General features: G+C 38.2%; 1 protein-coding gene across 1 annotated transcript; it reads right to left on the bottom strand.

Annotated features, from left to right (window-relative positions):
* Nucleotides 1-4,409: 4,409 nt before the first annotated feature.
* LOC102731774 (nephrocan-like) lies at nt 4,410-14,234 on the bottom strand. Its single transcript, XM_081829370.1, has 3 exons — nt 14,046-14,234; nt 5,188-5,315; nt 4,410-5,031 (listed from the first exon to the last, which is right to left on the bottom strand). The coding sequence occupies exons 1-3, from the start codon at nt 14,232-14,234 to the stop codon at nt 4,410-4,412; spliced, it is 939 nt and encodes a 312-aa protein (XP_081685496.1).
* Nucleotides 14,235-14,847: the final 613 nt, after the last annotated feature.

Raw genomic sequence — 14,847 nt, 5'->3', positions numbered from 1 at the left:
AAGGGGGAAAGTTTTATAGGGGAAAAAAAGGCCCTTGAAAGAACCATTCGGATGCTATTTTCATAGAGTGTGAATGCACTGAATGTACATTCATGCCTTTTAGTAGTCAGTGAAATTTATTGTTGTGGTCCCAGTCATCTGATGATTATATACTTCATATTTGTATCCTAAGCTATACAGTGCATATACATATAGAAGTATTTGTGCTTTTGAGTATTTTATAGTCTTATTTATTTAAAGTGACTTCTCCTTAGTTGCAATAAAATTTACCTTAAAATGTAGATTAATTTACCAGGGCAAATCACTTCATACATTTTAACAATTTGATAGTTAAATTGTCCCCAAGACAATGTAATTTTGTGCACATACCAATTGATATAAGGTACATCCCTAAAAGTTATACAGAAAAATCTTATGTATAGCATTTGTTTTTTTGTTGTTTTGTTTTTTGTTGTTTTGTTTTGCAAGGAAAGATGGACTATTTCCAGATGGTATGGCAGGAAGCAAGATTCTATTACCCTTGCAAGTACAAGGGAGAACAACTGAGGAAAGATATGATAAGGTAAATCAGAGAGTTAAGTCTACTAATTAAGACTTGAGTTCTTACTTTGGCCATTCTATTTTCCAGTTCGTGGCTTCAGGTAAGCTATTTAGCTTAAAGCTTAAAGTTATTTAGCTTAAAGCTCTGATTTTCCACCCTATAGTTGAAAGTGCCCAGTACACAGAAATCACATAATAAATGTTAGCTAATGAAAATGAGAAAGCCAAGTTTCCTTTAAAGCAAATATGATGATCAGTTCTAGGCTGCAGAGCCAAAATTTGTAGGTACAAATTTCTTCCTTTTTTTTTCTTTCGTGTTTCGATGGGCGTTATAACCAAAATGACATTGTAAGGAAATTACCAATATCCTGGTTTTGTGAACTTAGGGCAGTCATTTATGGCTTTGATATAATTTGTTTTTATAAGTCTGATTTATAGAGAAAGGTATCCCTGATTTTAAGACAAACCTGCTTCTAAAAACGCTACTTGTTCTTTGGGTCTGTGGCTTTTTAGAGTAAAAAGGGGTACACCCCATGTTACCAGTAGATGGCACCTGAGTATAAGTAAGATGAAGTGCTACGCCGGCGTTAGGTTGTAGAAAGCTATTCTGGATTTGAATTATCCAAATTGTGGATAAAGAAAAGATGATGTAACTTATAGTTGTTCACTGAACTGCAGATTGGTGAAATAAGAATGAAACAGCAAAAGTGAGAGCCCGGTCTTGGGTGTCCTAAGTTTTTAAGTAGTCTAGTGTTTATAGCAGAGTACATCTCAGAGGCAGGTGATCATGTGGTGGCTAAAATTCCCTGGCTCTGCAGTTAGACTACTGTGCTTAATTCTGACTCCCCCACTTACTGATGATCTGATTTTAAGAAGTTTCTTGATATCTCCTTGATACCTTAATGTTCTAATCCATAAAATAATAGTTAAAAAATGTGCCTACATTCATAGGATTGTTGTAAGAAGTAATGAGGAATAACACATGAATATAAATTCACTGCTGGGTGAAGTCAGTACTTAATTAAGTCAGTACTTGATACTAGGTATTATTTTCTATCTCCATTAGTACATTGAGGCAAATGTAGTAGATATTTGAATATATGTGTACCTAAAACCATCTACTATTATTTCCTTGGTGAAATGTAGAACGGAGAATGGTAGGCAAAAGAAGGGATTTGTGATTTGTGGTAGGATACACAGCAACTAGCAACAAGTTAGGTTAGGTTAGCAACTGGCAAGGGATAGGTTGCCGTGTTTATAGTTTATTAATAGGAAACTGAATTTTAAAGTACAATTTTGTGTATGAATAAGACCCATGCAAATAAAAGTGTACTGTTTTGAGCTCATAAATAAAAGTCTTAACAATTAAAAATAAAAAACAGTATTGCGTTTTAATGCTTTATGGGAGGAAAATCACAGAAAAACTTTTCTGGACCATTCCCAGTTTCCAATTCAGAGAAAAGCTGGAAAGTGGGAGGGGGATTTGATGAGGAATTTAAAAATCACTTTCTACAGGGAACACATTGCTCTCATAGCTGGCCAAGTTCTTTGACAGAACAGACAGTTGTGCTGCTTAATTTAAGCCTCACAGGAAAAGCCCACTCTCATTTCATGTCCCTTGCTCGTTGTTCTTGCCCATTACTTCTCCACCTTGGCTGCACATTAAATTCATCTGGGGAGCTTTTTACAAATACTGATGCCTGGGCACAAATCCTGGAGTGTCTGTTTTAACTGCTTTGAAGAGAGGTCTGGGCATAAGTATGTTTTTTTCAAATTTCTCCAGATAATTGTAATGCGGAGTCAGATTTGAGAATTATGGCTAGCTCAGGCTTGCAATTCTATTATACACTCCATTTGGCAAAAGCATTGTGCTTTCTGTAGTCACTTATTAAAGCACACAAATGCCCTGGCAGGAGTAAATAATTAAGCTACTTTTCACTCATTAAACTTAGCAGGATTACTCAACCGAATGCTTTCTAAAAGCCACCGGAATAGAGAAGTCCACTGCGTTCCCAATTTTGCCAAGGTTCTCGCAGCCCATTCAGAATCCTTGATGGTAACAGTCACTCCCCAACCTGTTTTATGAGTTTTTATTCTATACACGATTATTTTTCTTGGAGTATGGGTATACAGTGATAGAAAATAAGACTTGAAACATAGTAGAGAAATTACTGAAATGACAAGTATTAGAGTCTTGAAACACTGAAGGCATGTTTTTTGCCTTAAGGCCTTTGTATTGGCTGTTCTGTCTAGAATACTCCCCGCACCGCCGAACAGCTTCACAGCTAAATCTCTCACCTCCTTCCAGTTTTTGCTCAAAGCTTACATTTTCATGAGAGTTACCATGTTTACCCTATTTAAAATTGCAACCAGCCACCCTGACTCTCCTGAACCTGGTAATCCTGCCCTTTTTTGTTGTTGCTAACTGTAACACCTAACACCATCTCGATGTTAAATACTTACACATTCTGTTTATTATTACCATTTCCCTGCTGGAATTTAAGCTGTATAGAACAAGAAGTTTTATTTTTTTATTGCACTGATGTATCCCAAGTGCCTGGTAAAGTACATTAATTGTATGCACATGCTTATGCATTAAAAAGTTGATTAATTTCAAATAACCCTCAATATATCTTTTAAAATACTGATTTCCATTATAAAAATCACTTCTGGTGTTTTGCCCTGGGTACACTTACCATACTGTATAATAAAATATCTTTTTTTCAACTAGAAAAAATGAACATTTGTACATATCAAAGATAATTTTTCCCTTTCTCATTGATAACAAAATGAAAATAAGTAAATTGAGTGTCATAGGATTCTACAGAAGCCAGAAGTTGATATGCTAATTATGAGCAATTTGATAATGATAGTCAACAGAGCAAAGTGCCATCTTTTTCCCATAAAGCACCAAAAGGAAAATGAATCCACTGATAGGCATGTATAATTAACGTTTTCTAAGAGAATAATAGGGCTTTATTCTTCTACTGCTTTTTAATTTATCTACTTCATACATGTAGGACATGGAATAAGGTTTACCTAAAAAAGGATCAGTTAATGTCAACATGTACATTAGTTATCAATGATGACTGGGTGAGGAAACAGGACAGTGGGTTGGGCACAGAGGGAGGGATATTTGGAAAGAGAAATTAAATGTCAGAGTGTGAGGGTGTGTGTCTGTGTACGTGTGCGTGTGTGTGCATATGCATGTGTTTATGAGAGAGACAACCAAAAACACAAGGTGAGACCAACCCAAATGGACTCACATACCCACAGGCAGACACACAGAGAAATAAGCAGAGCTGTGTTAAAGTCCTTTAAAGATTGCAGTGCTGAGAAGCATACGAGGCCTCCAAATACATAATTCAAAATAAATACAAGATCAGATTATACACTTGTGATTTTTGTCATAACTACTATTTCAATGCTTTTAAAAATATAAACCTCTTACTACATTTCCCCTTCCTTTCTCTTCCGTATCCTTGTTTGGCTAGTGGCTAAGCATGTACCCAGTCTGCCGGTTGCTGGGTCCCAGGCTACGTGCTTAAAAACCAAAACACACTTTTACAAGAAAGATCCCCACATTATGTGTGTTAGCATACTTCACCAAAGCGGCATTGCCTATTTTCAAGCATAGATCTCACCTGTTGGTGTCTTATCTGACAGGCAAGATAAATTAAGTTAGTGCAGGATTTAGGTAGAGGACTGGAGATTCCAAAACCCTGTCTACAATCTCTACACTTGAGTCCTAGGACAGCCTTGATCAGATCATTTATGTTTGCTCTATTTTTTCTTGCTTGTCTAATGGGCTTCATTGCCCCGATCCTCAGAAAACGTTTAAAGTGGTCACCATAAATAATAACTCCCCCTCACCTTAGCGGTATAGACAACAGCAGGTTCTGCTCCAAGGCCAGGTTGGAGAGCTGGGAGCACATCTGCAGGGCTCCAGCTTCGAACAAGCTAACAGTGTTGTTGTCCAGGAACAAGTGTTTCAAGTCTCGGAGGTCGTGGAAGTCTTGCGCTGTTACTCTCTGAATCAGGTTATTGCTAATGTCGAGTTTTTGTAGCCTTGCTGGGAGTCTGAGGGGCAACATTTGAACCTGGTTTTGGGACAACTCAAGAGTAGTTAAATTGGCAAGTATCTGCGCCCCATCAATGGAGGAGAGTGAGTTTTCTGACAAATAAAGATGGGAGAGATGCTCCAAGTGTTTCAGATCTCGAAAACTTACCACTTTGAGCTGGTTTCTCTCCATTTTTAAAGAGAGCAGAGATTTGGGCAGATTAATAGGAATTTTAGTCAGAAAGTTACCACTGAAGCTGAGAAATTGCAAAGACTGTAGAGAAGTGAAGAAACTAGCTGGTACAAGATGGAGTCTGTTATTCTCCATGCTCAGGCGTTTCAGGTGGGGAAGGGCCAGTGGTCCAGCTACAGATTCAATATTGTTGTCATCTAACATCAAACTCTGCAAACTGACAAGAGAGGAGAGCGTGCTGGGAGACAGAGAAGAGATCAGATTGTTTTTAAGCTCAAGGATTTTTAATTTCTTTAGTCCTTCAAAATCGGATCCGTGTAGGACATATATTGAATTGTCATTTAGTTTTAACACTTCAAGACTGGCTGGGAGAATCCTGGGGACTTGTCTTAACTTATTTTTGCAGAGTTCCAAGGTCTTCAAGGTACTCAGAGTTTTGAAAGTGTCATTTTCTACTGACTCTGTTCCACTGGCCAGCAGAATAAAATCTTCTAAAGCCAACATTTGGGTGAAGCTAGACATCTATAAAAAAGGCAGGGATGGGTCACAAAGAGAGAAAAGCAGTAAATTAAGATTGTTGTGGAAAAAAAATACACATTATCATTCAATACTAATGATACTTCAGATTTCTCTTCAGGATCTATTTAAAATTATCTCTTGGAAAATCAGGTCTTGACTTTTTTTTTTTTTTTTTTTTGAGAGACAATGACAGAGCGAGCATGAGTGGGGGGGAGAGGCAGTGGGAGAAGGAGAGGGAGAAGCAGATTCTCCACTGAGCAGGAAGCCTGACACGGGGCTCAATTTCAGGACCCTGAGATCATGACCTACCTAAGCCGAAGGCAGACGCTTAACTGACTGAGCCACCCAGGAGCCCCCATGACTATTTTTTTTAAAGATTTTATTTTTAAGTAATCTCCACACCCAACATAGGGCTCAAACTCACAACACTGAGATCAAGAGTTGCATGCTCCACTGACTGAGCCAGCCTGGCGCCCCAGGTCCTGACTATTTTTTATTTATGATTGCTAACAGTGTAAGATATCAAAAATACATTGAGCTCTTTCACACACTATTGGTGGACATAATATTAGCTAACTTTTGGTGCATATTCTCTGACCCAGCAAGTTTATTTCTAGCCAGAAGTACTTACAAGTTGCACAATGATTTATACAATAGGATGTTCTTTGTTGGCATCATCTTATAATAGTCCAGAATGGGAACAATCTGGAAATCTTTCACCAAACTATTAGCAGTTGTTAACTCTACAATGTAAAGTTATAAGAGATTTTCATTATCTTCCTTTTTCATTGTTTAGATTTTAAGTTACAAATTACATTTAAAAAATTTTAAGCATTAAAAGTAAAAATTTTAAATGTCATAGACACTGCTATCACTAGGATGGGCCTATCAGAGAAACATTTTTCAACTATATTATAGTTGGAAAAACTAGCCTAGCCTCCCTATTCCCTACCCCTCAATTTGCATTCACTGATGAAAAAGATCCATGAAGAAACAAACAGGATACATGTGTTTCCATGTCTGTAAAGCAAAGATTCCATTCGTGCTACACCTCTCCTAGATTTTAGAAATGATCAAATCTGATATACTTTCTCCGTGGTTTGCAAGTTCAAGCACTCCTATCTTTCCACCTATCCGTCAACCTCCTACCTTGCCATCTATGTCTTCTCAGGTTGATGTAATCCTTGGTATTTTGTTCTCAGAGTAAGATCATCTCTAGGCAGAAAGAGGAATTGTTCCAGGTTTTCTTCAGCTTGATAAAGATTCACAGAATTTTCAACCTGCTTTAGAATTCAACTGAGTTAAAATTTTCAAAGCATGGGGCACCTGGATGACTCAGTTGGTTAAGCATCTGCCATCAGCTCAGGTCATGATCCTGGGGTCCTAGGATTGAGCCCGCATTGGGCTCCCTGCTCTAGGGGAGCCTGCTTCTCCCTCTCCCTCTGCCTGATGCTCCCCCTGCTTGTGCTCTCTCTCTCTCAAATAAATAAATAAAATCTTTAAAAAAATGTTTTTCAACGCACCCTTTAATGTCTTACTATCTACAGTTTTTAAATGTTTGATTTAATTATGCAGTTGAGCCCTTTTGTAATACCAATGCGTGGTTAACACCCTCAAGGTGGGTTAATTTTGCATCACATATTTATTATAGGTACTTATATTCTAGGAGGACATGTGATGTGAATTGTGGTATATTTTAAAGCTTCTCCTAATATGATACTCGTTAGAAGAATCTTATGTTAAAATTTCCATAAACAGATGTTTTTAATTGTAATAGTTTTGGCAGTTACCTTGGTTTGTATATTGCTGCTAATATGTGATATTTTCTTAATTATTAATCAGATGTATTAATTAGTCTTAGTCCCAATTATAATAGTAATTTTTTCTTGCACTTGAATATCTACAAGTGCCAAGTGCTTTTTTTATATTGTTAAAAAAGAAAAAAAACACAAGCCCCAAATGGAGTCATTTGCCCCCACCCGTGACAGCAAACCAAGACTTAATTACAGTTATAACCTCTCCTAAGAATGTGACCTTTTAACAGTCAACCTGAAATTTCCTGATCAGCATTAGTGACATATAATCATGATTAAAAACCCTGCCCATCTCTTCTTCCCACAAGGAACTTGACGGGACCTGAAACCATCCTTACTTACTGATTTGTCTATAACTCCCTTGCTCCACCCTCCTGCCTATAAGTCCTCCCATTGGGTACAGCTTCTGAGAACATCTCTCTGCCTGCTAGATGAGATGCTGCCTGATTCATGAATCGCTTATTTATTAGATCTTCAAATGTACTCAGTTGAATTTTGTTTATTAACAATACATTATCACTAATTCTTCTAATAACCCTTCAAGTTTGCTATTATCAAACTTGAGAGACTTGAGAATTTCAACAAGGTCTGTTGGACTCTAAACAGACTGAACTCTAAACTCTAAACTCTTTCTTCCTCAACTTACCATTTTCTACTGCATCTGGTCTACAATTAATGTTTTTCAAAAAAGACAAAATCTAGACACAAATTATAGAGATTTAGAAAAGCAGAAATTTTAGAGATTATCTAGTTCAAATCTCCCATTTAAGGGATGAGGAATTTCAGCCCCTCCACCCAAAATTAAAAAGACCTGCCCAAGACTCTTCTTTAGTAGACTTTTCATTTCTATATGCCCTTTCTAGGCTTTCTTGCATATAAAGTCAGAAATGACTCTAGACATAGATCTTCACTTCTTAGATTGCTGATCTTCCTTAAGAACTTGGTGCTTTTAATAGTTCCACTTTTATCTGAGTGACCACAAACCCTAAAAGATTGCTGAGTATGCAACAAGTCTCAGGGGTGACATGGACCTGAATGGGCAATTTATTTGGGGACTAGACAAATAAGGTGTAGTATCAGAGCTTCAATTTGTCTTCATTTCTATTCGTCAAATATACAGACTGGCCTAAACAGTCAACATAATTCATGTTCTTAACTGAATCCAATGGACAGTTGTTTTCTTTTATTAAGTATAGAGACACTTCTTTTTTTCTTTTTGTCAGTCAATGCAGATTACTTTTGGTTATTATTAATTAAAATGGTTACCATCTTCTTGGGGCTCCAGGCTGGCTCAGTGGGAAAAGCATGGGACTCTTGATCTTGGGGTTGTGAGTTGGAGCCCCACGTATGCTGTAGAGATGACGTAAAACTAAAATCTTAAGAAAAATGGCTGTCATTTTCTAAGTATTCACTATGGTTATCTTTATAAAATCTTGTGTGTAAGCACGATTATTCCCTTTTTGGAAAGGGAAACTAAGGCCTGAGAAGGTAAAATATCTGGTCCAAGTATGTCTTGCTAGCAAGCGGAAAAGTTGAGCCCCCAACCCAGATTTATCTTACCCCAGCACACATATTTTTATTTTAACCTCACTACCATGACTTACATTTAGCAGGAGAATATAAAATTCTGGCACCACAAACAGTGGGGAAGATACTGATTTTCAAATTTTCAGTTGAATTTACAAAGCTGACAAAGGAAAATAATTCTGCTAGACCAGTTTTTTCCATTTCCCTGGACTAAGCTGAACTGTACTCAAAAGATGTAAAAAAAGAGATGCTTTTGCCCTCGAGCTAACCTTGAGGCTGCTGTGAGTTTTTTCAATGTTGCTTAAAAAGCAAGGCAAGTAGGGCTTGGTGTTAATGATTAGGTGTAGGAAGTTTCCCTAAATATAATTCCTGCCATACATTTTTACAGTTTAGTGAACCTAATATATACGCAGATAAAAGTTACACTAAAATACGAAAAGTGAAAAAGAAGCAAGGCAAGTAAAATGAGGTAGAGCAGAAAAGCAAGGCCTGCTGCTTCCTCATGAAAGGCTTTGTTTCTGGTTTCTTCTGGGTAGCCTCTGCTGCAAGCATTAGAGGGCCACAGATCTTTCTTGGGATCCTTATAGGTTCAGTGTCCACAGGATAACTGAAATACCCTCATAGTTACAGCCTCAGACCTGTATGCATCAAGCCAGTAAGGAGTCTGTAAAACAATGTTGGAACTTTTCTTCCTGATCATCAATACTTGTTCTCTGTAAACACTTTTAAAGTCCTGACAAGTATGGAGAGAATATAAAAATAATCCATAATCCCCCCGCTTGGTGATCAACTCTATTCATGTATTTCTTACCCAGGAGGAATTTGAAGTAGGTTCTCTCCTTCCACAAAAGATGTAAAGCACAATCCTTTTAATTGACTGCTGTCATTGAGACACTCCTATTTGTCCTCTAAATGTAAGAGCCCAAACTGTAAAACTCTTAGAAGAAAATATGGACATAAATTTACATGACCTTGGGTTTGGTAAAAGCTATCTTGGATACGACACCAAAAGCAAAAGTGACACACATGTAGAATAGTAAATGGGACTTACTGGAAATTAAAAACATCTGTGCTTCAAAGGACACCATTAAGAGAATGAACAACAGCAACAACAACCATAGAATGGGAGAAAATTTTCTCAAATAATAGATCTGATAGGAGATTTGTATTTAGAATATAAAAAGGACTCTTACAACCCAATAGTGAAAAGACAAAGAACCCAATTTTAAAAAATGGGCAAAGGATGGTCATATAGACATTTTCCCCCAAAAAGATATGCAAATGGTCAATTAGCACACAAAAAGAGGCTCAACATCATTAACCACTAGTGATATGAAAGTCAAACCATAGTGAGATACTAACAGACACTCACTAGGATGGTTATAATCCAAAAAAGGATAAGAAATGTTAGCAGGAATGTGGAGAAACTGGAGCCATCACACATTACTCGAGGGATACAAAACAATGGAGCACTTTGGAAAACAGTCTGGCAGTTCCTCAAATGTGAAACATAATTACCATATTACCCAGAGATTCCACTCTTAGGTATATACCCAAGGCAGATGAAAATATATGTCCACACAAAAACTGGTACATGAATGTTCTTTGGAGCATAATAGCCAAAAAAAAGAAACAACTCAAGTGTCCATCAACTAATGAATGGATAAACAAAATGTGGTATATACATACAATGGAATATTATTTAGTCTTTAAAAGGAAGTAAATTCTGAAATATGCTATAAGATGGATGAACCTTGAGGGCATTATTTTAAGTGAAAGAAGCCAGTGACAAGAGACCACAGGTTTAGGGAAAAAGATTGACTTCAGTTTGGGGCATGTTATTTTGAGATGATATACATATATGAAGAGGTCCAGTAGGCAGCTGGATAAGTCTGAAACATGGGGGAAAGGCATGAATTAGAAACTCAGTTATGGGAGCCATCATTCCTTACATAAAGTGAAGTCACTTAAGGAGACTGTACATAGTAAGAAATGGAAAGGCTGAGGACTGCAACTCCCTGGAGAAGCCCCAAAAAATAAGGGGCAATGGAAGAAAAGAAACCTACCAAAATGGCAGAAAAGAACTATCAGAGAGGAATCATGAGGACATAAAATTGTGGTGCCATGGAAGGCAAAAGAGTGAGAATTTCAAGAAATAGGAGTGAGCCAATGTACTAGAGAGAACAGTTTTTTAACTGTATGGAGTAGGTAGAAACCAAACAGTGGTGAATTAGAGAATAAATAGGAGGTGAAGTAGAGACAGTAAGTATAGATTATCCTTTTACAGAGTTTTGCCAATAAAGAGAGGCAGTAGCAGGAAGAGACACAGAGTTAAAATTATTTTATTTTATTTTGAAGATTTATTTACTTATTTTTAGAGAGAGAGAAAGAGAATGCAAGTGGTGGGGAGAGGGAGAGGGAGAGAGAAAATCTCAAGCAGACTCCCTGCTGAGTGCAGAGCCCGATGCAAGGCTCTATCCCACGATCCTGAGATCATGACCTGAAATGAAATCAAGAATCAGATACGCAACCAGCTGAGCCACCCAGGTGCCCCCAAATAATTTTATTTTTATTGTAATGAAAGAAGCCTATTTATAGGCTAGAACAGGGCACTAGTAAGGAAAGAGCAACTGAAAATATGGGTGTGGGGAGAATGATGGAGCAAACTCCAGGTAGAGGTGAGGAAGATGGACTCCAGGGCATGGGTGGGACACTGCCTTGAGCAGAACAAGGGAGGTCTCATCCTCTCTGTCTGGAGGAAAGAGTTTGCAGAATTGAATGGAGACAAGTTAGTCCACAGTGAGCAGGAGTTGAGGGAGATCAAGACTAATGGCCTCGGTTTTGTCAGGATTAGTCAATAAAATGGGAGGCTAACCATGGGTGAGAATGAGGATAGTAGGGATTGAGAAGACAACCCAAACTGTACTGAAGTTTTGGAAGATGTTGATGGAATGTAGGAAAGCCTGGCCAAGAAGAATTGAAAGGACAGATGGGTGACACTGAAGACCCAGATGAGGTCAGAGACCTTAAATTTGCAGTGTTTCTACAAATTTGTGGTTGTTCCAAACCACACATTTATACACACATATGTGTAGAGATGTTGTGTGATCCTCTCCAGTGGCACCCGGCTATCCGGGTAGATGTAGGGTTAGAAGTCTCCATGAGGTGGCAAAAGAAGTAGAGTATGGCAGCTGAAAGCAAAGAAGATAATGACCAGAGAGCGGGAGAATTCGAGATTTCTGAGTGGAGGGGTTTCAGGTATAATGGTTATGATATCACCAAGTAGATGGCTGTGGTGAAGTGGAAGCGTAGATGGATACTTTCTCATGAGCTCAGGGAATTCTTATGAGCTAGGACATTGCACGCTGACGGCACCAAGAAGATGCAGGACTCGGGATGGAGAGCAAGACCAGAAGCCAGGAGAGGAAGGGGCTGAGGCACAGTATGAGACAAAGGAAGAAGAAACAAGGAGTGTTACAGCCCAGTGGCATGCACCTCAAACAAGTAGGCAGTTTTACAGATGAATGGATAATAAAGGCCCTCATGTTTTGAGGGCAGGAACTGTGTATTTTTCATCTTTTATCCCTAGTCTCAAACACAGCATTCACAGTCACAAACACAAATTATACAAATAAGTAATAGAAACATTTTTAATTGTGAGATATATGTATGTATCCATGGGCGTACACATGGTTCGTATGCGGTATGTGTGCATATATGTATGTATTCGTATATATGTGTACATATATGTGTGTATACATATGTATATAATTTCTATTGCTATTAATCTGAAGATATTCTAAGGTATACAGGCACCTGATTCTGCAGAACATACATCATATTCACCAAAGACAGCTAAAATACGGTCATTTAAAACCTAAGGGTTTTTAAAAGAGATGTATTATTGCTTAGAGCTTTTTATTTCCTTCACAAAACAATCCTGTCTTTCATCAACCTCTCTGCTGAAACTACCCTTCCAAGAGACAATTAACTGGATTAAAGTCAGAGAAGTGGCAGTATTACCATTCAGAGAATGTAAACCAATGACAAACGTGCTCATTCGATCACTGAATTTGATGAGAGGTATAATTTCATCTTACTGGCTGCAAGCAACAGTGATGAATCATTACCAGGCTTAGCTGATACTTCAGCTCTTGGCATCTCAGGCCCTCAGAACAAATATTTAAGCACGTTGCCCTTTAACCAGCTGTCCTGCTTGAATACTAAGACCTGACGGGGTCAGACTTGCTCTCTGGCATTAGGCACTAGTGGATTACAAGAGGACAGTAAACATGTCCACTAGGCAATTTTGCTTATTGAGCCTTGAAATCAATATCACGCCACATACTTTAAACTCTCCGTGTTTAGGCGCACCTACATTCAAATTTCTTAACCAAATGAAAGGGGAAGATGTCTCTATTTGGAGGGAAAGTACATCCACCTGCTGACTCTCTGCACCTGCATCAGAGATGTATTTCCTTATCTTGGGGTTTGGATCTAGGAGGGAAGAGCAGTGACTGGTAAAGACAAAATCAGAGAGCCATTGAATTTTACAGGTAAAAGGAGCCCGGGTTCACCAATCTAACCCAACCTTCTTACTTCACAAAGGTAAAAAGTAAGGCCCAGAGATTTTTTAACTGTTTGCTTAAGATGATTATATCTCTAGATAGGGGGGAAATTAGGATAAGAACCCTTGTCTCTCCATAACTTCCAAAATATCAAAGGCCAAAACCAAAATTCCTTTGTATTATAAAATTCAGACAAATCTATAGCACTCTTTGCAGCACTCTGAATAGGTAGGCATAAATAAAAAAGTCAAAATTAAAAGTTCATAGAACAAGTACCGCAATAACACGCCAAAACAAAAACACATATTTCCTCCGTAGATGTTTCCACAAAGCCCCTGATGCCTGGCAGGTATGTAGGGTCCATTATAAATAATTCTCATATGCTGGGCTTCATCTTGATAGTCTTACAATGCTCTAAGGATCACCTGCTTTCTACGGCACAAACAAAACTCCTTTTTATCCCCCGAAAGCACTCATCCTTAATCGTGGGGACAGCAAATAGCCATTTGCTCTCAAACTCTCTTTGTTAAGAAAGAGCCACTTCTTTACTTCTACTTTGCAACAACATAATTACATTTTTTAAAAATAAAAACTGAAATAAAACATCATTAATGATAGATTCTGATGGTTCTTGACTGTGTCTCTAAAAAGAAATATCCAGAGGCATACACCCATCTCAGCAGTAAAGGGCAAGCAGATAGTTAGTGCAACAACCCAAACTTGATAAGCACCACTTTTGAGTGTTGATCATTTACAGCTCCACGGTCGCCCCTCACCCTGCCTCAAAAAATAAGATTGTGGCAACTAGGCCGTAGAACGGTTACCTGAAGGTATGGAATTTTGCTGTGGCTAATGTAGAGCTTCTTGGTGGTGGAAGGAAGAGTGGATGGCAGCTCCGTTACCCTGTAGCATTGCACCGAGTACACGGAATCACAGCTACATCGGCCGGGACAGGTAGGATGGAAACCATAGCTAAGAGAAAGCAAAACGAGGAAAGCGTAAAGCAGATGCATCTTCCAAAATGGGGCCTCCCAGGCAGCGGACGAGTGTTTGGGGGATGTCTCACTCTTTATACCATGAAATCTGATAATAGAATCTTATGAATGTGTACTCTGTCAATGTAAGAAGACAGGAAAGAAAAAATTCTCAATTTGCCTGGGTTAAAATGTTAGCAACAATTACAAAGGGCTTAAACATTGATAAGCTACCTTAATATTTGTAGGTGAGCAAAACCCTCGGTTATTTATGGCTTGGGAGGCTAATCAGCAAACACCTCTACTATCTGTAGTTTCCTTGTTTTGTTAAATGTGACACTAGGGAATTAGTGGGAAAAGACAAAGAGCTGTTTTATAGTGGGCTATAAACCTTTGAATTTTCTGTGACCCTGTATTAAAACAATTTTTGCAGGCCTGCAACAGGCAGGTGTTTTCTTCTCCTATTAACCAGTACGGGGAAATGGGCAGCTTTTCTCTTTATTATTGTTGTTCCAGTAACATTTTATTGCTAGGTGAAACAATGCGCTACCAAGGAGAGAGGTTTATAGCCACAGATAACTTGTTCGGTTCATCTATCACCCGATCCACCCAACTATCATATTTGAACAATATTTCTGCCATTCAAAAATAC

This window comes from Leptonychotes weddellii, chromosome 8 (genome assembly GCF_054177405.1).
Source record: "Leptonychotes weddellii isolate Sample4059 chromosome 8, ASM5417740v2, whole genome shotgun sequence".
Lineage (NCBI taxonomy): Eukaryota > Metazoa > Chordata > Mammalia > Carnivora > Phocidae > Leptonychotes > Leptonychotes weddellii.
This window is presented reverse-complemented; position numbering and strand designations above follow the sequence as displayed.